Source organism: Pan paniscus, chromosome 11 (genome assembly GCF_029289425.2).
Source record: "Pan paniscus chromosome 11, NHGRI_mPanPan1-v2.0_pri, whole genome shotgun sequence".
NCBI classification, from domain to species: domain Eukaryota; kingdom Metazoa; phylum Chordata; class Mammalia; order Primates; family Hominidae; genus Pan; species Pan paniscus.
The window spans coordinates 7130773-7158010 of NC_073260.2; the positions used below are offsets into that span (position 1 = coordinate 7130773).

The 27238-nt window shown below is 52.3% G+C and overlaps 2 protein-coding genes across 9 annotated transcripts in view; one reads left to right on the forward strand and one right to left on the reverse strand.

Moving 5' to 3' along the window:
* Positions 1-27238, reverse strand: part of NTNG2 (netrin G2) — an 82943-nt gene that overhangs the window by 18280 nt on the left and 37425 nt on the right. The gene's annotated exons all lie outside the window — the stretch shown is intronic.
* Positions 10762-26621, forward strand: LOC117974380 (uncharacterized). 2 transcript variants are annotated; one of them, XR_008626638.2, is made up of 3 exons: positions 10762-12006; positions 22812-22962; positions 23227-26621. XR_008626638.2 is itself a non-coding variant. In XM_034929354.3 (2 exons), the coding sequence occupies exons 1-2, from the start codon at positions 11728-11730 to the stop codon at positions 17051-17053; spliced, it is 921 nt and encodes a 306-aa protein (XP_034785245.1). In that variant the 5' UTR covers positions 10762-11727; the 3' UTR covers positions 17054-18586. The 2 variants fall into 2 exon arrangements, 1 of the variants encoding a protein (XP_034785245.1); XM_034929354.3 differs by lacking the exons at positions 22812-22962; positions 23227-26621 and adding an exon at positions 16412-18586.

The following is a 27238-nucleotide window of genomic DNA, read 5'->3' on the forward strand; positions in this document are numbered from 1 at the left end:
TACCTCGGGGTAACCGAAAGTTGATGAGGGGAAGCTTCTTTTTATAGAAGCATTTCACGAGAGAATTCGCAGTCCCTGGTGAATGAATGGCTCCAGGCACTGAGCCGCACCAGCCCAGAACTTCCCACTGAGAGGCCAGCAGACAGTGAGCGTCTCTAGAAGAACACACCCCCACCCGAAGCCAAAGCAATTGAACCTGAATCAGATCAAGCCTCTAGACCCAGCTGTGAGAGCACAGGAAAGACAGAGGACAGAGCATCACCCTGAACGACACCAGGGGACGCCATCCGCAAGATCCGGACTCGAGGAAACTCCGGCAGTAATGACCCACTTCTTCCAACAGATGAGTTGCATGGAGAAAAAATTGATACGGAAAAAGGATGGACCTAGAGCAAGAGAAACCTCAAAAGCATACCAATTAATGGCAGAAGTGAAGCTCCTCTGGTCCTTGGTTCAAACATCCTGTAAAATCAAACACGCAAACAAATGGAACGTATATTTATGAGATAACTGGAAATTTGGACATTGCCTATATTAGATGATATTAATGTTTACTAGGTGTGATGATGATATTGTGGTTATGTTTTTTAAAGTCCTTATCTTTTAGAGAACCACACAGGCTAGGCGTGGTGGTGCACACCTATAATCCCAGCACTTTAGGAGGCTGAGGCAGGAGGATCAATTGAGCCCAGGAATTTGAGGCCAGCCTGGGTAACATAGTGAGATCCTGTTTCTACAAAAAATAAAAAAATTAGCCAGTGTGGTGGCACATGCCTGCAGTCCTAGCTACTCAAGAGACTAGGGCAGGAGGATCCCTTGAGCCCAGGAGTTCAAGGCTGTAGCAAGCCATGTTTGCACCACTGCACTCCAGCCTGGGAGACAGAGCAAGACTCTGTCTCCAAAAACAAAACAAAACAAAACAAAACAAAACAAAACAAAACGGGGCAGCCATGGTGGTTTATGCCTGTATTCCTAGCACTTTGGGAGGCCAAGGCAGGCAGATCACTTGAGGTCAGGAGTTCAAGACCAGCCTGTCCAACATGGTGAAACCCCGTCTCTACTAAAAATACAAAATTAGCCAAGTGTGATGGTGCACCTGTAATCCCAGCTACTGGGGAGGCTGAGGCAGGAGAATCGCTTGAACCCAGGAGGCAGAGGTTGCAGTGAGCCATTGCACCACTGCACTCCAGCCTGGGAGACAGAGCGAGACTACATCTCAAAAGGAAAAAAAAAAGCAGAGAGAGATACACATAGAAATATTTACAGATGAAATTATCTGATGGGCAGAGGTACAGATGAAACAGGAAGATTCACTAGTTGGTAACTGCAGTCGGGTGAGAGGTACACAGAGGTTCATCATGGCAGACTCCATCTTCTTTTGTGTTGGAAATTCTCCATAATAAAAAGTGAAAGAGAGACAGAGTGTGCTCTATATTCTGATATGGGAAGATTTCCAAGATATATTGTCAATATTTGGAAAAAGCAAATTGCAGAACAATGGGTTTAGTAGAATCCTATTTTTATTAAAATATGCAAAGAAAAATATTTATCAGGCACCTGTTATGTGGCAGGGGCTCTGAGCTGGGAACAGTGAGTATAATGTCAACAAAGCAGATGGCTCCCTGCCCTGATGGTGCTTCGGGTCTAGCAGGGAGACAATGAACAAAATCAGTGATTGGAGGGGACAGGGAGGGGGATAAATAGGTGGCACACAGGGATTTTTAGGGCGTGAAACCATTTTTTATGATGCCACAATGGTAGATATGTGGCATTATGCATATGGCAAAACCCACTGAAGTGTCCAACACAGAGTGAGTCCTAATGTAACTAACAGGCCCTAGTGAATGACACTGTATCAGTGTTAGCTCATCATTGTAACACATATACTCCAAAATAGGGGAAACTGTGCAGGGGGGTGGGGAAATGGGAACTTTCTGTACTATCTGCTCAATTTTCTGTAAACTTAAAACTGCTCTAAAAATAAAGTCTATTAATTATAACAATACGAATCACACACCTCTTCCAGTGTTCAACTGTTAAAAGAGCCCACGGGTTGTGCAAAGAAGAAGGCATCACGGGAGTCCACGGTTTCCAGGAAGAACAGTTTTAAACTAAGACCTGAAGGAGGATCAAGAGTTGCCGGGCCAGAAGGGGAGAACCTTCTAGAAAGAGGCAAGAGCATGAGGAAAGCCCTGGGGCTGAAAGAAGTTCCACCCGTGAGGTCTGCAATGAGGCTGGGGGGTGGAGGAGGCCAGACCAGGAGACGGAGGCGGGATTTTACTCTGCAAGCCTTTGACTGGTTAGGCGTGTCCTGCTCTGGGCCATATTTTATATCGCTGTGGCTGCTTCATGGAGACTGGTTTGTCTGGGAGACAATAGCCTGGGCAGGGAGAGATCAGTGAGATCCTGCGAATAGAGGCCTGGACCAGGGCAGGGCACCTGGGCCCACCCGTCCCGCCTGGGGTGTGTGGCATCTTTTTGTGTTTTGAGACAGAGTCTCACTCTGTCACCCAGGCTGGAGTGCCGTGGCACAATCTTGGCTCACTGCAACTTCCGTTTCCCCCTGACTGGCTCTCGTCCATTCAGAGATTGTTTTGAGGATGTGTAACTGGCATTTTCTTCTGTCTTCATGCTCCCCTTCCACCGGGAGGGGTGAGGCTTTTTGTTTTCTCACCTCACACTCCCCAAATCCTCCCGGACACCACAGGCTGCAGAGCTCCCTCCTCGCGTCCGGCCTCCCTCATATATCAGTCCTGCCAGGCGCTTCATCTGAGCCCTCCTCCCTCGGCTCTGCCCCGCCTCTGTCCCCGTCTGACTGGGAATGAAGGGTCCCCTGGAGGCTGCCTTCCAGAGCAAGGATCTGGGTGGGGAAACAGTGGCCCCTGTGTCCACCAGCCCTGGGGCTTCCAGCTAACCCCCATCTGCCAGCTTTGGTAACCAGGGCTGCCTTCCTCCTTGGGGTCTTCTCTCTGTCCTCGAATTATCCTGCAGAATGGTTAGGGAAATTATGGTAAATCCAGGCAATGGGGTCTTTTTGCTTTTTGAGACAGAGTCTCACTCTGTCACCCAGGCTGGAGTGCCGTGGCACAATCTCAGCTCATTGCAACTTCCGCCTCTCGGGCTCAAGCAATCCTCCCTCCTCAGCCTCCCGAGTAGCTGGGACCACAGTCGCGTGCCACCATGACTGGCTAATTTCATTTTTATTTTTTGTGGAGATAGGGTCTCCCTGTGTTGCCCAGGCTGGTCTCAAACTCCTGGTTGAAGTTCAAGCAATCTGCCCACCTCAGCCTCCCAAAGTGCTGGGATTATGGGTATGAGCCATTGCGCCTGGCCTAAAGTCCATGTTTTAGAAATGTTATTTAGAAACATGAGGTCAGGCCAGGGTGGAGAAGGCAGTGGGTTTCTGAGCTGACGCCTTTCCTCCCAGGAGGAAGAGAGACTCCTGCAGGCCCTGGGTGGGCCGTGGGAGAGGGGGCACTCAGGAACCCACCGCTTTAGGTTACATGTATCCACTGTGCCGTGATGCTCAGTTCCCAGGACGAAGGACGTCTCTGAAATTCTCTGGAACAGAATTCTGAGGCAGAGCAAGAGCCCTGGCCAGCAGCGCTAGCCACTGCTGAAGTCTGTGTGATTTTAACTCCATCTTCCCCTGAGAGCCCGGACACTAACCCTGCCGAGGTTTTCCTGCAACACCAAGCTGAAATAAACAGAGCATTAAAAAGCCTGTTCACTCTTTCCCTGGCATTCTCATCCCTCCATTGCCACATGCGTGCTGCAGGACTGCTATGTGCTTAGCTCTGGGAAAGGCACAGAGGGGGACAGCAGGCACCTATTGGTACGGGCGGCCCTTCTTTCTGGAGATGCCAGATCCCAGAGATGGTCCTTGGCACAGAAAGTTTCTGTGCTTAAACCTTTTTGGTCAAGCATATGATGCTCTCCAAATCCCCTGACATCTGCTCCTTGATCCTACCTCACTCCACTGAGGGTCATAATCCATCTCAGCAGATTAAAGTCTCTGACAAGACCTGCAGGGAAGAAACCTGTCTGACTTTGTCTAACAAGAGTGTGTCTGCAAAATCTGACCTGGGGAGGTTTTAATTCGCAACTTCTGAATTCCTATCGAACACCCCCGAGCTGGCTGGAGAGGAACACCTCAGCTGTACGGAACCAGGGCTGTGCTCTGCACTGCTGGCCTGAGGAAGGGATATTTTTAGATATCAGCTACCGAAAGAAAAGACTGCCATCCACTTTGGGTAATAACATTGACCTTGGCTTAGTAAAGATGCATAGAAGACCGGCCGAATCCAAGAAGCATATTGTAACAGTGATAATAGGTAGCCATTGGATGTCAGAGCTGGACAGGCTGGGTGGTACAGGTAGGGAGAAGTCGCCCAAAGTCACACAGTTGGTTTCTCCTGACCCAAATCCAGACGTCCCTCCCCAGCTGGCTCTGCCCAGGCTCCATCCTGGCCAGCCCCTCCTATCAGTCCTGTCTTCCTCGGGAACAGAAGATGTCCTGGCCTCTTCAACTCGCTGGCTGAGCCCCAGAACGAGCACAGTGCCTCCTCTTCCAAAGGAGAGAAATGCCCTGTCTAGCAGGGCTGCAGGGAGGAGCTGGCACTGTGTGGGGAAAGGCTGGCAAGGCCGGCACACACATGGCACCTGGTCAATGCGGGTGCTTCTGGTCTCTCTGACTTTTGCAGGTCACTGTGGGTGGCACTGCCTCTGTGTCTGTGTGTGTGGACATGGTGTCTGTGTATGACCTCTTGGCCTCTCTGGCTCTCTCAGTGCCCCTCTCTCCATGTCTCCGTCTTCTCCTGTCTCTTTCTCTCTCTCTCCATGTCTCTGTCCAGCAGATGTTCTGATCTTGCTTTTCTCTGGGCCTTTGCACATGCCGTTCCCTCTGCCTGGAATGTACTACAGGCTCCGCCCCTTCTCCTAGAGCTAATATTTAGAGGTGGTGTCAGATTCTAGGCCAAATGCCACTTCTTTGGGGAGGCCTTTCACAACCCCTACCTCAAATCAGCCCCTGCTACACTCTCCCTCCCCATAAAACTCATCATGATCAGCACTGGCTCCCAAAGTGGGGTGTACGAGATGACTGGGGGAGATGGGCGCATGGACTGTAAAACAGCTCCACAGGCTATTATTTGTTTTTGAATACACAGTATGTTTTTTTTAACGTCAGACTCGTAAGACCTGGGATCACAAAAATACTGCCTAAGTGAAACCAAATTTTTAAAGTATATTAATTTAAAGAAATTATTAGGTAAACAAATAAATAAATAATATGGGAGACCTACGTAAAAAGAATGAAGTTGGACCCTTCACATCACATATAAAAATTAACTCAAAATGGATCAAAGAGCTGCAAACTAGAAAACTCTCAGATGGAAACGTAGGGAGCCAGGTGCGGTGGCTCACGCCTGTAATCTGAGCACTTTCGGAGGCTGAGGCAGGCAGGTTACCTGAGGTCAGGAGTTGAAGTTGGTCAACATGGTGAAACCCCATCTCTACTAAAATCACAAAAATTAGCGAGGTGTGGTGGTGGGTGCCTGTAATCCCAACTACTTGGGAGGTCCTGAGGCATGAGAATCACTTGAACCCAGGAGGCAGAGGTTGCAGTGAGCTGAGATTGCACTCTGGCCTGAGCACAGAGCGAGACTCTGTCTCAAAAAAAAAAAAAAAAAGAAGGAAACATAGAGGCAAATCTTCACGACCTTGAATTAAGCAATGGTTTCTTAGACAGGATGCCAAAAGCAAAAGCAACAGAAGAAAAAAAAATAGATAAATTAGACTTCATCAAAACTAAATATTTTTGTACTTCAGAGGACACTGTCAGGAAAGTGAAAAGACAACCCACAGAATGGGAGAAAAATTTGCAAGTCATGACACAGCTAAAAAGGAACTTATATCTAGAACATCTAATGAACACTTATAACTCAACAATAAAATGACAAATAATCCAGTTTTTAAAATGAGGAAAGGATCAGCACAGACATTTCTCCGAAGAAGGCATACAAATGGCCAAGAAGCAGATGAAAACATGTTCAACATCACAGCCATCAGGGAAATGCACACCAAAGCCATAATGAGATACCACTTCACACTCGCCAGGATAGGCAGAGTCAAAAAGACGGATAATCACCTGCCGGTGAGGATGCGGAGAAATCAGAACCCTTATACACTGCTGGTGGGAATGTAAAATTGTGCAGCTGCTTTGGAAAGTGGTCTGGAAGTTCTGCAAAAGGTGAACTTAGAGTTGCCCAGTAATTCTACCTAGGTATATAACCAAGAGAAACGAAAACATGTCCACACAAAATGTGTACATGAATGTTGATAGCAGCATTGCTAATAATAGTCAAAAGGTGGGAACAACCCAATGTCCATCAACAGAAAAACAAAATGTGGTGTAAGCAGGCAATGAATACTATACAGCCAGAAAAAGTAATGAAATACTGATCCACACTATGACATGGAAGAACCTTGAAAACATTATGCCAAGTGAAAGCGGTCAGTGATGAAAGACTACATATTGTATAATTTCTTTCTTTCTTTTCTGTTTTTTTTTTGAGACGGAGTTTTGCTCTGTCACCCAGGCTGGAGTACAGTGGTATGATCTTGGCATATTGCAACCTCCACCTCCTGGGTTCAAGTGATTCTCCTGCCTCAGCCTCCTAAGTAGCTGGGATTACAGGCGCCCACGACCACATCTAGCTAATTTTTGTATTTTTAGTAGAGATGGGGTTTTGCCATGTTGGCCATGCTAATCTTAAAGTCCTGACCTCAAGTGATCCTCCCAGTTGGGCCTCCCAAAGTGCTAGGATTATAGGCATGAAGCACCGTGCCCAGCCATCTTGTATAATTTCATTTACACAAAATGTCTAGGATAGGTAGATGACTTTTTTTTTCTTTTTATTTTTTTGTTTTGAGACAGAGTCTTGCTCTGTCACCCAGGCTGAGTGCAGTGTCACGATCACAGCTCACTGCAATGTCTGCCTCCTGGGTTCAAGTAATTCTCCTGCCTCAGCCTCCCAAGTAGCTGGGATTACAGGCGTGTGCCACCACACCCGGCCAGAGTGTCTTTTTAGGGTGATGGAAATGTTCTAAAGTCTGCTGTGGTGATAGTTGCACAACTCTGTGAATAACCTAAAAGCGACTGAGTTGTACACTTTACATGTGTGGATTGTACAACGTGTGAATCACATCTGGGTAAAGCTGTGAGTGAATGAATGATCGGGGTGTGTGGAAACAGTGAAGGGCTTACAGCTTCCAGGCTTTTCTTGCAGTATCTCTCCTAAAAATCTTCAGAGATTTGTTTTCCTATTTTTATAAACCTATCACATTGGGGCCGGGCACGTTGGCTCACGCCTGTAATCCCAGCACTTTGGGAAGCCGAGGCGGGTGGATCACCTGAGGTCAGGAGTTCGAGACCAGCCTGGCCAACATGGTGAAATCCCGTCTCTACTAAAAATACAAAAATTAGCTGGGTGTGGTGGCATGCGCCTGTAATCCCAGCTACTCAGGAGGCTGAGGCAGGAGGATCGCTTGAACCCAACAGGTGGAGGTTGCAGTAGGCCGAGATCATGCGATTGCACTCCAGCCTGGGGGACAAGAGCAACACTTGGTCTCAAAAAAAAAAACAGAAAAACAAAAAAAAAACAAAAAAACAAAACGCTATCGCATTGTGCCTCAAAGGAAGGCTCCTGGGTAGACAGCTGATGCGTGAGTGCTCACTTTGCATGAGGAACTGTTCTGAGAGTGCCACCCGAATTAGAACATTAGCCCTTCACAGCAATCCTCTGAATGACATGTCATTATTATCTTCGTTATGCAGAAGGGGAAACTGAGACTTGGGGTGGTGAAGTGAGCTGCCTGAGGTTCCACAGCTGGTAAGGGGCAGACGCAGGACTTGAATCCAGGCAGCTCGATTCAGAGCCACACTTAGTGTCTGCACTCCCGGGTGGCCTGTGTGGCAGGAGCCGGGAGCCCCCATGGTGCTGGTGGGCAGGGCTTCTGCCCAGCTCCTGGTGCACACAGCTGTGTGGCCTGCACAAATTCTTAGCCAACCTGAGTCTCGCTTTTCTCACCTGAAGAGCGGGAAACAATATCTTGTGTATGCCACAGGCTGCCACACACACCAGTGACACTGGCCTTGAGGAGCGATATGGACCACACCGGCCACATCACCCACACTCATCACGGTTGGGGTGAAACAAAAGCCCTGGCACAGAGCGGTGCCCACTGGAGTTTGTGTGCCTTCCTTTTGTCTTTCTGGGTGACTGAGAGATGGTAACTCCATCCCCCGGGCCCCACTGGCCTGGGATGTTCTGCCAACGACTGTGTGACCTCAGGAAAGTTGCTGAATTTCACTTGGCCTGTTTTCTAATCTGTAAAATAAGGATGGCAGTAACACCTGCCTCATGGAGTTGTTGGAAGGATCAACTGTGAGACGGTCTATAAAGCTCTTGCATGAGACAAACAGGTGCCTAGGACATGCCAGTTTTCCATTTCTTATACTCAGGAGCTCCTCGAGCCAGGGATCCTCAGAGCTTTCAACAAGTGAAGTTATCACCTCTTCACAGGAACCTTATGCAGAGTATACTATGACTATCTCTATTTCACAGACAAGGAAATGAGGCAAGAGAAGTTAAGCAACTTGCCCAAGGCCACACAGCTGGTGAACCCCACTTTAGGAAGTGGGCAGGCAGTGGGCAGAGCCTGAAGAGTCTCAGTGTGCTGGCTCTTGGATAGACTCAGGCTCCTGGAACTGCAGCCACCCCACAGCTCCCCCAGACACAGGCACACCCTTCCCCTCCCTGCCTCAGGCTGCTGGCCTTCTGTGATTTCTCTGCCCTATTCTGGAAGGCCCTCGGGAGATGAAGTAAATGAAATAAATAAGCAAGCACATAGAAATAATTTGCTGAGTGCTCCTATGTGGACAGACGCCATGCATTATTAAACAAATCCTCGTGAAAACGCAGAAGGCACTGTCCTTCCCACTTTACAGGTGAGAATGTGAGGCTCAGATGGGTCAAGGGCCAGGGCTGTGGGTGGAAGAAGCAGGCTTGGCACTCGGGGCTGCATGGCACTAGAGCTGGATCTCACAGCCACCTGCTGCCTGCGTCTCTCTCCATTCGCATCCATTCCATGGGGACAAAGAAGGCCAGGAAAGGAGCCACTAAGCCAGATGCCCCCATGCCTGCCGCCCGTGGCCCTGCTTACCAATTCTGTGGCCCAGCCACGGCCAAGGAAATGCAGCCACAGAAGAAGAAAGAAGCCCCCTTTGCCACGTGCCCTCCTGGCACCAGCCTCTGCCTGGATCTGGACCTGGGCAGGCAGTCTGGGCTCCTGCTGCATTCCAGCCCAGGTATTTCCCCTTCTTCTGTGGGATCAATTTTCCCAAGCGATCGCTCTCTGAATTTGACGCTCAGGAACCATCAATCTCACCAGAAAACCATCACCTGGGCCACCTGATCCCCCGACACAGCACTTTTCAGCTCATACATCAGAAAGGATGATTTAATAATGAACATAGAGCTAGGGCATGCTGGCCAGCCCATGAGGCCAGTGGACCCCTCCCAGGCCACCAGGGCTGTTCCCTCTCCACCCCTGCCCCATTGCAGAATCCCACGGCTTTAGCTCTTCAGACGGCAGCAAGAACGCTCCATGGGACACACACACACACACACACACACACACACACACACAGAGAGAGAGAGAGAGAGAGAGAGAGAGAGAGAGAGAGGCTGATTCAGCAGCCAGATTCTTACCCAGGTTCTGCTACTGATTTGCTAGGTGACCTTGAGCAAGTCACTTCTCTGGGTTTAATTTTTGGTAAATGTCTAACACACTGCCTGGCACACAGTAGGTGCTCAATGTTTGCAGAAAGAAGCAAGGGAGGAAGGGGATAATGCATGGGAGCTCTGTGTGCAGCATCTGGCATGGATCACCTGCTGGGTTAAAGGCCGGTGAGTGTCACAGCTGGGCTGCAGCACCAGGTGGCGCGGTGGCCAGACAGTCGGGTTCAAACCTCTGACCCCTCAAGCTAGGCAAAGGCAGGAAGGTGACCAGCCTTGGGGAATCAGTCGGTGTCCTGTAACCCTAGGAAGTGGCTGTTTCCATGTGGCAGGACTGTCAGGGGTCAGGGAAGGGCAAGCTGAGCTGGTACCCTCGAGGGCTCAGCACTGGGTCTGGCACAGAGCATGCCCTCCGGAAACGTCAGCTATTATTATTGTTGCTATTGTCGACAGCCAACAGGTGATAGAGGGAGGGACGGAGATGAGAGTACAGGGGCTCCCAGGTGCCAAGATCGGCCTTACCTGGCAGCCCTGAGGTGCCTGACCCCAAGGGCAGGGCCCCTTATTCATGCTGTCCCGTCCAACACCCACCCCAGAGCCTCTCTCAGAGCCTGCAGCTCCCCAAAATAGAGATAATCAACCTATTCTCCAGGCCCCTGGGGCGCCCACAAGAGGTGACACACCCCCTGGCCTCTTGGAGGATTCAGTAACATATTGCCAGATATTTATCCTTTATTTGTTTACTTATTTTGAGATGGAATCTCGCTTTGTCATCTAGACCGGAGTGCAGTGGTTCGATCTTGGCTCACTTCAAGCTCCACCTCCTGGGTTCAAGCAATTATCCTGCCTCAGCCTCCCGAGTAGCTGGGATTATAGGCGCCCGCCACCACACCCGACTAATTTTAGTATTTTAGTAGAGATGGGGTTTCACCATGTTGGCCAGGCTGGTCTCGAACTCCTGACCTCAAATGATCCGCCCACCTCGGCCTCCCAAAGTGCTGGGATTACAGGTATAAGCCACCACGCCTGGCCCCCACTGGCCTCTTGGAGTCATTTCCCCACAGAGCCCCATGCCACAATGGTTGCCAGATTTCCCAAATAAAAATACAGGACACTGAGTTACATTTGAATTTTAGGCCTGGTGCAGTGGCTCATGCTTGTAATCTGGGCACTCTGGGAGGCCCAGGCAGGAGGATTACCTGAGAACAGGAGTTCGAGACCAGCCTGGGCAACAAAGTGAGACCCCCCCCCCACATCTCTACAAAAAAATTAAAAAAAAACACAAAATTTATCAGGGCATGGTGGTGAGCACCTGTCATCTTAGCTACTTTGGAGGCTGAGGCAGGAGGATCGCTTGAGTCCAGGAGGTTGAGGCTGCAGTGAGCCGTGACTGTGCCACTGCACTGCCCTTCAGCCTGGGTGACAGAGCAAGACCCTGTCTCTAAAAAAACAAAAAAATTTTTTTGAATTTTAGATAAATAACTAATGATTTTGTTAGTACAAGTATATTCCATGAAATATTTGGGACATACTTACCCTAAAAAACAATGATTCCCTTGTTTATCTGAAATTCAGGTTTAACTGGGTATCCCGTATTTCATCTGGCAGGCCCACCTGCTACCCGGCTCACCCGTGTGGCTGTCTGGCCCCTCTGCTCAGACCCTGACTTCTCTCACGGCCTGACATGGGGCGCACTCACTTGCTTGCTGGAAGCTGGCCCTGCTGCCAGCAAGAACAGAGCCACAGCCACCTTCTCAGCTAAGTTTCCCTTTTTCTTGAATGGATGAGTCCCTAGTAAGCCCCTGGAGACCACAACTGTCAGTAGGCAGCACCAGGCCTCACCTCCAGGGGAAAGCCCAGCCCAGATAACACCAGTTCTCTGGGAAACGTGGCAGGCCCAGCTGGGGGCCCGACAGCCACATGAAGGATGACAGGGGCCCTGGCCCGTGCCAGGCAGGAGCGTGCCCTGCGCTGCAGGGAGGGGCAGGCAGTGCCTGGGAGCTGCTGCGGGGGCACCATCTGGACCCGGGCCTGGCACCGTCACTCCACAAAAATCGTGAGCGGGGCCCTTCCCTCCTCCCAGGGAGAGAGGAGCAGGGGGTTTGGAGAGTCTCCCAGACAGGAGGGCGGGTGGAATGTAGGTCAACTCCTGGCTGCCGGAAAGAGTGATGTCATCCACTCCTTGTGGGGAACGACGGAGGAAGTGGTGAGTTTGGGTGAGCGAGCCAGGGATGGTGCTGGAGCTGGGCAGGGAGGAGGAGGCCCCAGGGCTGGCTCTCTGCAAAGGCAAAGCCCCACGGGGATTTCAGAGTGTTCACGGCAATGGCTCTGAACTGCGGTGGGCAGGTGCTGGGCTGGGAGAGCTAGTCCCCAACTTGTCTCAAAGCACCTCTTTGCAGGACCATGGGGGTTCCTGGTCATTAATCACATTGCCTGGTCCTTCTTTCCTGGTATGTTACCACCCGTCCCCACATTATTACATGTCGTGTATACTGAGACTGGCCTCACAGAGCTCTGGTACCTTGGGGGCTAAAGTTAGACTACTACTTTAACGCAGCCAGCAATGTTTTCCAATTTCTCTTGCCAGATAGCGCATTTATCTTTGGGTGAAGAGTGTTCTTTTGTTTTGGGAAAAACATTTTTCATGAGCCTCTGGGTTATGGGCAAAATAACCTAAAGCAAATCCCAGATCTTACGGTGGCTTGGAGATGCTCACAAGGGAGGCTGGCGTGTTCTGCAGGATGAAGGAGGAGGCTGAAGCAACAAGGGCGCTCGCTTTCTGAGGACTCACAGAGCTGGGGTTGGGGACCTGGACCGCAGTGAGGAATGATGCTGCCCTGGGAGGGGGCTGCGGGCTTACATGGCCAAGGGGTTTCTCCTCCCCAGCCGGTGGGTGGCCGTGGCCAATGGATGGATGATGGACGGCCTCAAGGTTGGTGATGGCTAATGGAAATCCTCTCAAGTCCTTCTTCTTTTTTTTTTTTTTTTTTTGAGATGGAGTCTTACTCTGTCATCGCCCAGGCTGGAGGCTGGAGTGCAGTGGCACGATCTCAGCTCACTGCAACCTCCGCCTCCCAAGTTCAAGTGATTCTCCTGCCTCAACCTCTTGAGTTTCCAGGATTATAGGCATGCACCACTATGCTTGGCTAATTTTTTATTTATTTTTGTATTTTTAGTAGAGACAGGGGTTTTACTATGTTGGCCAGGCTGGTCTCGAGCTCCCGACCTCAGGTGATCTGCCCTCCCGAAGTGTTGAGGTTATAGGCATGAGCCACCGTGCCTGGCCTCAAGTCCTTCTTTTCTACATGGTAATTCCCATCTGCTATGCCCAGGCCTGAGTCAAGACATCATGAAACACTGTGGCCTGGGGATCTTGGTCTTCTTTCGGGGGTTGGGAGAGATGTGTCCTTGGCTCAGGCAAGCAGTGTGGGGAGATGGGCAGCAGCCGGAGAAGAAACAAATGGTCAGGAGGGAAGCCTGCAGAGGCCAGCTTGAGTAAGAGGTGACAAGTGACCAGAGGACACACGGATTTGAGGATCATGGTGAAAGGAACATGGTAGCAAACTGCACTTCTAGCTAATTCATGGGATGGGGGAGCCTTGGGCACTAGAGGGAAGGAGGCTGTTGGATGCTGGAGAACTTGGGACTGTTTGGGTCAAAGGACTGCCACTCAAACCTGAGATCCTGAGAAAGCGAGGAACCAACAACAGAGCCGTGGGGGCAGAGGGGAGGTCTGGGTGGTCTGGGTTGGTCGCCTGGCGCAGCCTGGCTTTTCCAGGGTAACATGGACAAATGCTGGCTGCCGCGCCTCCTGGAACGCAATCAGGCCGGCAATTGAGTTCATTGGCTAAATCAAATTTGGGCTTCTGTGCGAAGCCCTTTTCTATTAAGTGCTTTAACATACCTCACCTCCTCAGTCTATTGATAAATCCTATTACCCATTACAAAGCCAGAGGCAGCTTCCTTGCATACAACACAGAGGCTGACGGGCGGGTGCTGGGAGGCTTGAGTGTGTGGCTTAGGGGTGACACGGTGGGTATGGCCAGGGCCTGCAAAGGCACCCCCAGCCTAAGCAGCCTAGCTGACTTCAGCAAGGTTGCTTCTTCCCCTGCAGGAAGGCCCAACACCCCCGAGGGAAGGACCAGGCCCAGGTGGTAGCCCAGAGAGGCCCATTTCTCACACAAGGAAAACAGGAGAAGGAGCAGGGTGTGATGGTGGAAGGGTGGGAGGCGACAAGGGTGGGTGCTAGCAAGCCCAGCTGGTCCTGCCTCTCTGCCTCCTAGCGCCTATATTCCAGTCTCTTTCTTCTCTGGAAAGAGTTCCAGATAGTAAGACTTCTTTGTTCATGTAAGTTCATTTGTTCATGAATGAATAAATGAATGACTGACTGACTGAATGAATGAATGAATTCCACACATATACAGCACGCCTACCTGGTTCTGGGTGCTGGTGCTAAGGTGAGAACAAGCCAGACCCCATCCCTGCTCCCTTGGAGCTCAGAGCCTATGGGGGCGGGTGGCAGACGTGTACGTGCATAGCTATGGTAGCTATGGCAAGGCTGTGGAATTGTCGCAAGCCGCCAAGGCTGGAGAAGGGGACCGAGGGGCTGGTTGCACAGGTCTCCAGCCTTCAGGAGCTCCAGAGAGGTGCTCTCTGAGCCAAGTCCTGAGGGGTGAGGAGTTTGCCAGACAGGAAGGCTGGGGAGGGCTAGGTCATGTTCCAGGCAGAAGGACTAGCCCCTAGGCCAGCCCGAGAGACCCAGCCTTTGGGGTGGCTGATCTTGGGAGTCTCAGAGCCCAGGCTACAGAAGGAGGTGAGAGGGAAAGTCTGTGGTCACAGAGCACAGACTTGAGTCTAAGGTCAGTAGAAGACCACTAGAGATATTGTGCAGAGAAGTGACTGGGTTTGTGTTTAGGGACAAAAAGCTACAGAAAGGGCAAGACTGAAGGGAGGGAGGGAGGCCAGTCATGTCCCGAAACCAAATCCTGACGCCAGCCTGCACCTCTCTTCTAGGGGGCAGGGCTGCTGATAGGGGGTCCACCTTGGGACCTAGTTCAGGCTGAGAGTGGGATGCAGGGATGGTTAGAAGCCCAGAGGGGGCTTTGTCCCACAGAGCGGAAAGAGGCCTCCAGGAACCCAAGCATGAAGTGGGTGCCTCAACATGGGGGAGAAGCACAGAGAAGCCCTGAGCCCAGGGCAGTCAAGCCAAGGCCTCTGGTGAACCCCGGGCTGCTGCGGAGGCCTCCGCTCACCCTGTGGGTCCGCGTCTGTGAGCAGGGGTGCAAGGCAGCCATGTGGAGTGTGATGTGTCTATGACTGGGTGCTTCTGGAAGCGGATTCACGTGTGTGGGTGGGGCAGGTGTGTGTTTATGTGTGAGTCAGGGGCATGTTACAGATGAGTGAATGGCTGCGTGTGTGTGTGACTTGGCGGGTACATCTAAGGGAGCATCTGTGAGTCTAAAACAGGCTTCACATGGGATGAAGGGCCAGGGATCCTCTACAATGACCCCCCCCACGCTCCCTCTGCTGAGATGTGGAGGGAGGCAGCCCAGCCCAGGGGCAGAACAAGGCCTGAGGATGAGCCTGGATGTGGCCTGTCCTCTCCCCACTCAGCTTCCCCTCTCCAACCCCATCTGTCCTGCCCAATCGCAGCTGGTGAGGCCCAGCAAGCCACAGAGCTGGGGTCGGGGGGACAGGAGCCTGCCGGGTGTGGTGGCCACAGACCCAGAGGGAGTGGCCCAGGCAGAACTGGGTGGGGCTCAGTCCCCCGTCCGCTGTTGGCAGCAGCACTCTCCTCCAAAGTCCCTTTGGCTATACCTACTATGAACTGAGCTTCTCATTCCTGCATGACTGTTGACTGATGAAGGGACAGAGGACAGAGCTGGAGATAAAGCCAAGGAATTCCACTCCGCCCCAGGCGAGTGACGGAGGAACATGGTCTGTGTGTTCAGGTGACAAAATACTGACTCCTTCAAGGAATCAATGGCTCCCCTTCCTCAGGCACCTCCTGAGTATTGGGACTTGAGCCGGCAAGTCTCAGACAATCTTTACAAGAGCGGGATCCCATTTTACAGGTGGGGAAACTGAGGCCTGGAGAAATGGAAGAGACTTGCCAGAAAAGAGCAAATGGAAAGAGCTGGAATCTCAGGCAGGCTGCTCGCTGGCACCGTGATGTGCCACTCTTTACTCAGGACAAAGGGACTTCCGTGAGCCACCAGGGTGGGCCACCCTGGGTTGTCAGGATGGACATGGAGTCTCTAGAAGGTGTTAGAAGCAGGGTTTCTGACCTAAATATGAAATCAGTCAGCCTTTCCTCCTTACACATGCTGGTGGGCCCTCTGTCCTGTCAGCTCTCCGCCCACCCCGATCACTTCCTCGGCTCCTGTCCCCAGCGTCCCTCCCGCCCTCCCCACAGCTATCTTCAGTCCTGGTGGATTCTTCCCATCCCAACGCCAACGCTGCGGCGCCTCCCGCCTTTCAGGAAGAGCCCTCTCCCCTCCCCATTCCCCCAGCAGCTCACACCCCATCTCCCTGCTCCCCTTCCCAGCAAAACGTTTTCAAAAGCTTGCCTACACCCCCTCTTTTTCACCCCTATTTCACTCTTTTAAAAGTGTTGGCATTCACCCCTGAAACCACCCCACGACGGCCTTCATCCCGGACTCCCGGGCTCTGCTCTGGGTGCGTCTACTGTGACCTCCATCTTCCCAGGTCCATGGGCCCACGCTGGCCTCCTCCACTTGGACCCGCCGCAGCACGGACACAGGTGGCCGCTGCCCTGCAGGAACCGCTCCCGCGTGGCTTTGGGGCACCGCCCTGCCAGATTCCCCCTCTCTCTGATCTCAGGGCTGCCGCCCGCCCGGCTCCCCGGCTCTCCTCTCGGAAGTCTCGCACGCCCCCACGGCGGGCGTCATCGTCACCGCGGAGCTCAGGACTCCCCGCGCCCAGTCTCGCCTGCGCTTCACACTCAGAGGCCCAAATGCTCCGGATGCCTCCAAAACGCTCACAACCAACAGGTCCAAAATAGAAGTCAGGCTTCCTCCAGTGCACAGCCGCGCTGGAAGACGGCCTGGCAGTTTCTCATAGAGTTAAACACGCTCACCAGACGACCCAGCCGTCCACACCTGGGTGTTTACCCAAGAGAGGCGAAAACTTATGTTCACCCAAAAACCTTTCCACGAATGTTTATAGCAGCTCTACTCATAATCGCCCCAGACTGGGAGCCACCGAAACGTCCTTCCACGGAGAATGGGTAAACAGACCCACGGTGCGCAGTGCACACGGCACAGTCCTACTCAGGAGTGAGGATCCCGAACCACGCAGGCGGCCACGCCATAAGCCTCAGAGGCACAGTGAAGACGACGGAGACCCCTTGAAAAAGCCACCTGCAGCACGACTCCACTTACAGCAGATTTTCAGGGAGCAGGATGGGGGTTTCCAGGGGTCTCGGGACGGGGGCAGGGGGTGGCTCCAAAGGGTAGCACAGGGAGTTTTTGGAGAGACGGGCTGTTGTGGACCCAGGCGGTGGCGGCGGTTGCGTGACTCTATCCACGTGCTAAAATTCCTAGAATTGTACCCCCAAAAGGTCCACTTTGCTGTATGAAAATATAAAAATAAAAAATTAAGAAATTAAAAAAAAAATTCCCCTCCAGAAAATCCCCTCACCTCTGTCCCCATTTGACAAGGCAAAATTTCCATCCACCCAGTGTCTCAAAGCCAGACGCCTGGGAGTCCTCCATGATGCCTCCCACCGCCTGCTCCCACCAGCTACTCAGCAACACTGCCACCAAAGGCCACCTCCAGGCGGCCCACCTCACAGCCCCTGTCCCTGCCAGAACCCGGCCAGGCTGCTGTCAGTCTTGGTAGGACCCGCCCGGTCTCCTGCAGGCCTCCAGCACCGCCACCCCCAACTCAGATTTCCAAACACCGGAAATCAGATCACACCTCTCCCCTGCCTGTAGCCCTCCCACCAAACTTCAACCAAAACCAACTTCCTCCCGCGGCTGCAGGGCTGGCGTGATCCGGCCCTGCCTGCTCTTCTTTGGAATCTTACTCACCCACCACAGCCGCATCACATTGAGTCCTTAGAAGGCACCGCACCTGTCCTGCCTGCTGTCCCCCTGCCACAAATGCCGTGCCCCCGTTCCCCCTTCAGGTTTCTCCTTCAAAGCCCCCTCCCTGGAGGGCCTTCCCTGACCCCTGGGTCCAGGTCTCAGGTTGGTTCCCAGCTCCACTCCCATATTGCCCTGGGTTTTGAGATAGGGTCTCGCTCTGTTGCCCAGGCTGGAGTGCAGTAGCACAGTCATAACTCACTGCAGGCTCGACTTCCTGGGCTCAAGCAATCCTCCCAAGTATCTGAGACCACAGGCGCACACCACCATGCCTGGCCAATTTTTGTATTTTTTGTCGTGATGGGGTTTCACCATGTGGCCCAAGCTGGTCTTGAACTCCTGCGCTCAAGCAATCCGCCAGCCTCAGCCTCTCAAAGTGCTGGGGTTACAGGCGTGAGCCACCGTGCCTGGCCTTGCCCTGGTTTCTTTCTCACCGTGCACCTGTGGGCACTTGGGGGTACTGGGTTTGTTGATTCCTGCTCTCCCACTACGGGAGCGTCAGCCCCTCCATGCTCTTGGACCCTGGCACCCTGCTGTGTCCAGCACGTCATAGGTGCCTGCTGTGGGCCAAATCGTGTCTCCCGAAAAGATATGTTGACATCCTGACCCCCAGTGCCTATGAATGTGACCTTACATGGAAATGGGGTTTTGTGGATGTGATGAGGATGTAAGTTAAGCTGAGGTCATGCTGGAGGAGGGCGGGCCCTTATCCGATGTGATTGGTGTCCCTGTAGGAAGAGACACGGGGAGACAGCGTGTAAGACAGATGCTCAGGGAGTGGACAGCCGCAAGACAAGGCAGCAACTGGAGTGACGCAGCTGCAAGCCCAGGAACGCCAGAGGCTGCCGGCCCCACCAGGAGCGAGCGGAGGGCGGAGGGTGTGGGACAGATTCCCCCCTGCAGGTTCCACAGCGAAGCCAGCTGCACCCTGATTTCAGACTCCTGACCTCCACCCAGTTTGTGGTACTTTGTTATGGAGGCTCCAAGAAACCAAGGCAGTGCCCATTAGAAATATGTGTTAATTCAGCCCTGCAAGGTCTGAGAAGAAACATCTGTTGAGTGAATTAATATGATGGCGAGAAAGCTCGCAGAGGAAATGCCTTCTCAGGCAAGAGAAGAGGGAACCCCGATTCTGCCTAGTGCTGCTGGGAAGGCGTTGCTGTGCGTGACTCTCTCCCAAGCACGTACAGGGCTCCCCAAGCCTCCTGTGACCCTGGCCAAGGCCGAGATGCCCCTCCTGCCCTCTCCACCCCACCCAGCAGTGGAGCAGAGCCAAAGACCAGAGGAGACCCCAGGTCCAGGGGTCAACCACCCGCCTCGGCAGTGGACCCGACCACCCCCCAACTCTTCAGCATAGTCTGGCCCCTTCCCAACACCGGCACTTCTCAGTGGAGGCCGATGTGGTCTGGAATCGTGCATGCCCGCTTTTTGGTGGGAAGCAGTAGTAGCTCAGGGGGCCTGGGAGATGCAGTTGAAGGTGTGTGAACTGTATTTAACAAAATGTCTGTCCCCAAAGAGCTGGGTGTCCCCAAAGAGTTGGGTTTATTTTATTTATTTATTTATTTATTTTTGAGACGGAGTCTTGCTCTGTCACCCAGGCTGGAGTGCAATGGCACGATCTCGGCTCACTGCAACCTCCGCCTTCTGGGTTCAAGTGATTCTCCTGCCTCAGCCTCCCGAGTAGCTGGGATTACAGGTGCACGCCACCACGCCTGGATAAATTTTGTATTTTTAGTAGAGACAGGGTTTTACCATGTTGGTCAGGCTGGTCTTGAACTCCTGACCTCAGGCGATGGGCCTGCCTCGGCCTCCCAAAGTGTTGGGATTACAGGCGTGAGCCACCACGCCCGGCCAAGAGTTGGGTTTTAAAAATGAAAAGCAGAACACAAAGCTGCCTTTCCAGGGACTCTCCAAATATTTTGGGATCATGGACCCCCTTTGAGAATGGAACAAAAACTAGGGGCTCTCACCAACTGACTGCACACACACGACACTTAGCATATATTTCAGGGAGTCCATGGATGATTGAAACCCACCCTTTGCGCTCCTAAGAGCCCATAGGCCCCGGTAGAAGAACCTCCAGGCCCTCTGTGATCTGCTGTTCTTTCTCCGTAACCCTGACAGTCGTGGCTCCTCTCCCTGGATGTTCTCACTTAAACTCCAGGGTGATTGTCTCCATTTTGTGGAGGTGGGAAGGAGGCAAAGACAGGTTAGACAACTTGCCCAGGGTCACACCTAATCCAGAATTTGCACCTGGACAGTCTGACATGGAGACCACCCACCCATCTATTTCCTTCATTTTTTAGTGTGCTAAAATATACGTATATATTTATCACCTTACCATGTTTTTTTCTTTTGAGATGGAGTCTCTCTCTGTTGCCCAGGCTGGAGTGCAGTGGTGCGATCTCAGTTCACTGCAACCTCCACTTCCCTGGTTCAAGTGATTCTCCTGTCTCGGCTTCCCAAGTAGGTGGGATTACAGGCACCCGCTACCACACCTAGGTAATTTTTGTATTTTTAGTAGAGATGGGGTTTTGCCATGTTGGCCAGGCTGGTCTTGAGCTCCTGACCTCAAGTGATCCACCCGCCTCGGCCTCCCAAAGTGCTGAGATTACAGGCATGAGCCACCGCGCCCAGCCACCTTATCATTGTTAAGTGTACAGTCTGGTGGCATTAGCACATCCACAGTGCTGTGCAAGCACCGTTACCATCCCTCTCCAGAACTTTAAATCATCCCAAACTGAAGCTGTCTCCATTAAATATTAACCCCCATTCCGCCTTCCCCCAGCCCCTGGCAGCCACCATTCTACTTTCTGTCTCTATGAATTTGACGACTCTGGGGACGTCGGGTAAGCAGAATCATATGGTACTTGTCCTTTTGTGTCTGGCTTATTTCACTTAGCATCATGTCCTCAGGGTTCATCTGTGTTGCAGCGTGTGTCAGGTTCTCCCTCCTTTTTAAGGCTGAATCATATTCCATTGTATGGATGGGTCACATTTTATGTCTTCATTTGTTGATGAACAGTTGTGTTGTTTCTACCTTTTGACTACTCTGAATAAAGCTGCTATAAACATGGGTGTACAAGTATCTATTCAAGTCCCTTCTTTCAGTTCTGTTGGGTCTATACCTAGGAGCGGAATTGCTAAATCTATATGTAACTTGTTCAGGAGCCACCATACTGTTCTCCCCTGTGGCTGCACCGTTTTTGTTCCCACCAGCAATGCATGAAGGTTCCGATTTTTCCACATCCTTGCCAACACTTGTTATTTTTTGCTTTTCCAATAACAGCCATCCTCATGGGTACCTCCATCTATTTTGTTTTCATTGAGATGGGGGTCTCACTATATTGCCCAGGCTGGTCTTGAACTCCTGGACTCAAGAGATCCTCCTGCGTCAGCCTCCCAAAGTGCTAGGATTACAGGCACGAGCCACCACACCCAGCCCTTTCATCTATATCTCAACCTCCTGGCCTCAGTTTCCTCATCTGTGTCATGGGGACAATGATCCTCACAGGATAGGACTTAATGAGGAAATGCACATAAAGGACTCGGGATGCTACCTGGGCTATGGGAATTCTCAGTGAATGACAGTTAATATTGCTGAGGGAGGAGTCTCTGCCTTCCCAGAGTTTCAAGGAGTCAGTGCAGGCAGAATAACATCACAGAATTCCCTTCTTGCCCCTGTTTTCCCTGTAGAGCAGCTGAGAAAGAGATGCAGGGAGGGTGGGTATAGGAATAGGGTGGCTGAAATCGCCTGTCTCTGCACTCCCCTCCCCGCGCCCACCTGCCCACCCTCCATGGTTTTCTTCCCTCTGCTGTTTCTATTCTAGTCCGGTGTCCGTCCATCTCCAGTTACAGGGCGATCAATAGGGACAGGACGTTTATGGAAGAAAACAAGAAGGCAAGAAAGAGGGGAGGGTGTCAAGGGAGGAAAAAACAGGTTGGGGGAGGCCCAGGGACATAGAGCAGCTAGACCCCCGCAGGGTCTGGGGAAGCTGGGTCTGCAGGAGCCGGGCTTGGCCAGTCTGGAGCTCAGATCTGCCCGTCCAGGCCCAGCTCAGCCTCTTGGAACTCACGGGTTTCCTCTCGCTCAAGAACTTCAGCCTCCTCCTGGGCAGAAAGGGGGTGAGGATGCAATGCCTGGCACGTAACCCATGGGTTCCCAATAAATGGTACCTGCCTTTCCTGTTCCCTTAATCCACATTTATTCCTTTTGAACAGAATGGGCACACAAGACCTTAATTTGGTGCAAAGGACCTCCCTTCATCATCTCCCACAAACACCACCCACTGGGCTTGAATACCTCCAGGAATGGGGAACTCATTCCTCCTTTCCTGTTCCTGCTGGCAAAGGACCCGCTGGGCTGCCTTCCTGGAGCTTCCTGGGTTTTCTGGGCAGAGGAACTTGCGTGGGATGATGCCCCCTTCCCTCTGACTCCCAGGTCTGGAGTGGGCAGGGCTGGCTGGGCTGTTTTGCTATCTTGCCCCTGCCCTGGCTCCAGTGTGTTGGCCCTGCCTTGGGCCCGTCGAATGCAGCTGCTACCACGGCTGCAGGAGGACACTGAGCATTTCAGAGCAGGGGTGCTCCCTGGCAGCTCGTGAGCTGCCCTGGGCTGCAGGGGTATTTTGTTTTCCTTGCACAGAGTTTAAACAACTTTTTGAAGTAGGTGCCAATATTTTTGAAAGCAAGAGACTTTACATAGATACTTCTGTGCACCTTCCTTTGTAACCACAGAAGATCTGGAATGTTTGGTCCACTGTCTTGTGAGGAGCCTGCTGTCTCCATTTCTCCCCAGGCCACACCCTTCCCTATCACTTCTGCTGGTACCATAGGTACCCATGTACATTATCTTCTTCTCATTATTTTTATTATTCATTTGAATTTATTATTATTATTATTTTAGAGACAGGATCTCTCTCTGTCACCCAGGCTGGAGCGCTGTGGTACCATCATAACTCACTGCAGCCTCAACCTCCCTGGCTCAAATAATCCTTCTGCCTCAGCCTCCCAAGTAGCTAGGACTACAGGCGCACACCACCATGCCTGGCTTCCACGTAAGTTGTGTTTCCAGCCTCTGCAGACATTTGGGATTGCAACCCCTGTGAACCCAGAGGCATATTTCCACACTCCTTCTAGTACCTGGGGTGGGTGCAGGAATGGCCTCATATCTAGGCAGCCCTGACCCCAAGCCTCCCCCACTTCCCTCTCCCACCATCTAACCAGAGGAATGAGACACTGGGATAAGCTCTTTGAATATAGCATTTCCTCGACTCCTCACAACAGGCAGCTGAAATCATTACTATTTCTCCATTTTGCAGATGAGAAAACTGAGGTTCCAACAGGTTACAGTCATCCATCTCCATGGATGCAGCAGCTTCCACCTTTCCAGCTCACTTGAGGAGCTTTGCAAAGACACAGCCTTCTGGACCTCACCCCAAGCCTCCCGGTCCCAAAGCTCTCAGTGGTGGGGCTGGGGAACCCTGTCTTAAATGGTTCTCCTGTGAGATGCTGGGTCAGGTTTGGGCCCCGCTTCTCTTAATGGTTGTGTGGAGGGTGGGGGCGGAGGCCCCTCCCGCTCCAAGCACCATAAAGGGATGATCTCATTCCTCCTCAAATCCAGATTCTGCCCCAGATTTGCTGCACAGTCTGAAGCCAGCCACTCTCCAGGCTCCGCACCTGAGTTTCCCCATGTGTGGAAGGAGAAAATAGCTCCCACCCCCTGCCTGCCTTCCAGGAATGGGCACGTGGAGCAGGCTCCGCAGGAGGCAGGGAGGGGGCGTGGCTGGGACTTGCGGGTGCCTGTGCTTCTCTCAGAGCCACCGGCAGCCCACCTGCCCCCTGTGGGGCTGCAGCTCAGTCTGTCCCCACCTCTTGTCCCCCTCACCATTTGTACCAGTCCCTCCTTCCCAGGACCCTGGGCTGGCTGCAGCTGCTGCAGCTGCTCCAGCTCCTCCTCCGCAGCCAGGTGCCTCTGTCCTCCCCCTCCTGCCTACATTGCTGCCTGCCATTGGGGTCCCCCTTGGAGCTGGAAATCACTGACTTGAGTGGCAGAGCAGGGAGCCACCACCCATCAAAGAACCTTCAATTCAAAGGGGAGTCCCGTGGGATCGCCCCATCATACAGGCTACCTGAGCTCCAGGTGGGCTCAAGTCAGAGCTGGAACCAGAAATGAGGCAGCCACCGGGCCAGGGCTAGGGACAGCTCGGTGGCTGAGTCTGTCTTGAGCCTGGACATGCTTGTGTCTAGATGTTAGCTGTCTGCCATGTAGTGGCGCTGTGCAATCTCCTTCTATTCTCTGACCTCAGAGTCCTTGGCTTCTTCATCTGAAAACATGAGGCTGGGGGAGCGCTGCCCCCGCGGGGAGCGCTCCAGGGGGCGGGGATCAGGTCTGGCTTGCTCAGTGCCGTGTCTTTGGCTTGTGGGATCTGAGCCATTCAATAACCATTGGGGAATTAAACGGCTATTGATTAAACAAGAAAATACACATGGAAGCCGTTAATAACAGCGCTCAATAGCAAATGAGCCTGTAGCAAATGCTCGATAAACGTTTGCTGTTCTTGTTAGTGGGCCACAGCGGAGCCACTGGGCAACATGGCAGTCACGAAATTCTGAGGGAATCCCCAGAACAGGATCAGTGTAAAATCCCAGAGCCTGGGAACCCCCAGGGTTCCCTGGTGCCCACTCAGGAACTTTGGGTCCCGCATCCCCCTTTGCCACCAGTCCTGTGTCTCTGGCTTCTCAGCATGGCTGGACTTTCCCAGCGGAACTGAAGAGGGAAAAGGGGAGGTAACCTCAGTCCTTCGCTGAACCGTCTAACCCAACCGAGTTCAACGACAAGCCAAGCTGCCGCCTGAAGAGTGTTTACTCTCTCTCTGAATTGATTGTACACTCTCGCCACCACCTCGGCTCCTCCCCACCGCCTGCAGAGGCTGGGTGCCAAGTGGAACCACTTCCAGGGAGACATGGGCTCCAGGCAGCCTCAGGCCTCTTGTCACAGATGGGAAATCAAGGCAGGATGCAGAGAGGCAGGGTTTGAACCCCAGGTCACCCTGCTGGGGTTGAAGGGGCACCACCAGGCCCTGAGCATCACAGTCCCAGTCTGGATCCTACAGCTGGCCCAGACATGAGGGCCCCACATGAGCCACCTTATGAAAGGTAAGGCAGGGTCCTTGAACAGTTGCCTGAAGATGAGGGTTTCCCTGAGCAGTCCAAGGTCAGAAGACAAGCCAGGAGCCTGCAGGGCCTGGGGAGCTGGTTCCCAGCCCTGAGCTGCTAAGCCCAGTGGGACTGCAGGGATTGACAGGTGTCTAGATACAACCAGACAATTGCATCCCGAGGGCAGAGGTCACGGAGATGCCCAGGGGCTGAAAGTCTGGACACCAGTTCCACAACAGTGCCTATATATGGGGTGGTTTCCAGAACATTCCTGATTTTGAATATCCTGTCCCAATTGGAGGTGGGTTAGAGATCACGGGTGTCAGAACCACGGGCCCCTGTCTGCACCTGCTTCACTCCCATCTGCCAGACTTGAAGCTGACTCCAGCTTCATGAAAGACCTGCCTTTGCCTTTGCCCACCTGGAATCCACACACACCGTCAAAGTGAAACAAAATGCAAATACAAGCTGGAAACAGCAGCACCACAGCGGCCTGCCCAGCCTCACGGCGCAGGCATCACCACAGCACATGGCTGGCAAATGGGCTTCCAGCCTTTCTCCCCAACCCATGATGTTTTTCCCGGTCCTGTACACACTTACAGCCAACGTCTGTTCAAGACGCAGAAATGATATACAAGGCATATTATATATTTTACAAAAACAGGATTATGCTCTACCTGCCATATGGCAAATCACTTTTTCCACTTGTCAGGAATTACAGATTTGGGTGGACATTGAAAGCCTGCAGTGGAGAGATGCCCACAGTGATCATCCCAGCTGGGCTCCCCAGGTGCAGCCCCTGCCTGCACCTGCCTAAGCCAGGCTCCTGGCCCGGACTGCCCCAGCACCCTTGGGTCTCAACTCTCTCCTCCCTCAGCCCACCCCAGCCCTCTCACTCCATTATTTTGTCCAATTTTTTTATTAAACACTTTTTTTTAGTGCGTATTATGTGCCAGGCACTGTTCAGTGTGCTTCATCAACTTTAACTCATTTAACCCTCACTACAATCCAGCAAGAGACTTATCCTTGTTACCATCCCCATTCTACAGATGGCCCAGGGTAGATGGCATTGCCCCCACAGACTGGCATATTATCTGCCAAAAGAACAAATGACCCAGGACAACACAGAACCATTTAATCATCCACAGTCTAAACAGTTTTTGGGAGGTAAAGGCTGCTTTTGTCTCCTATGACAGTCTTTTGCCTTCCTCAAAGTTTCCTCAAAACACATTCCTCTCCAGAGCTGGGCAAGAAAGAGCTGCCGCAGCAGGCCTGGGTTGTCCACACCCTGCACATTCCAAAGAAAGATCTGACTCCGGCCTGGTTTCTGCTAGGTGACCTCTAATCCATAAGCCGTTGGAGTGTCCTGTCTAGGAAGAGTGTCCATGTTTGCCTGCGGGTCTTGGGCCACATCAGAGAGCCTATGCCTTGGGCCATGTAGTATCAGCTCGACCTCTGGAGGGATTGGAGCCAAAGGCCAGCCAGATCATCAGCAATGCCTATACCATCATCTCCCAGTAAAAACTCTGAACACTGAGGCTTCAGTAAGCATCCCTGCCTGGTGATAGTTCACAAGCATTGTCCCATGTCACTGCTGGGAGAATCAAGTGCTGCCTGCACAACCCCACTGGGAGAGGACAATGGGAAGCTTGCACCTGGTATCTCCTGGACCCAGCCCTGTGCACCTTTTCCTGTTGCTGATTTTAATCTGTATCCTTCATTGTAATAAACCATAACTGTGAATATAGCAGCTTTGCTGAGTTCTGTGAGATTTTCTAGTGAATCATGGAGCCTGAGGGTGGTCTCGGAAACCCCTGAACATGAGAGCCCATTCACTGAGTCAGTGGACAGCCTCAGAGCACTTCTCACAGTCAGCACCAGGAGTTAGCCCAGCTCTGCCCAGACAGGCTCCACTCCTGCCCTCCACACCTCCAACACATGCACTTCCTTCCTCCGACATGTGCACCTTCTTCCGTGGAAAAGCTCAGGCATTGGGTCTGTGCAGCCCCAGCCATCCTAGGCAGTCCCTATGATGTAATATCAGGTAATGTCCTGGGAACCAGGTAATGTCCCAGGTGCTAGGTAACCTCCTGGAAACCAAGTAACATCTCAAGAAGTAGATAGTGTCCCAGGTACCAGGTAACATTCCAAGAACCAGGTCATGTCCCAGGTACC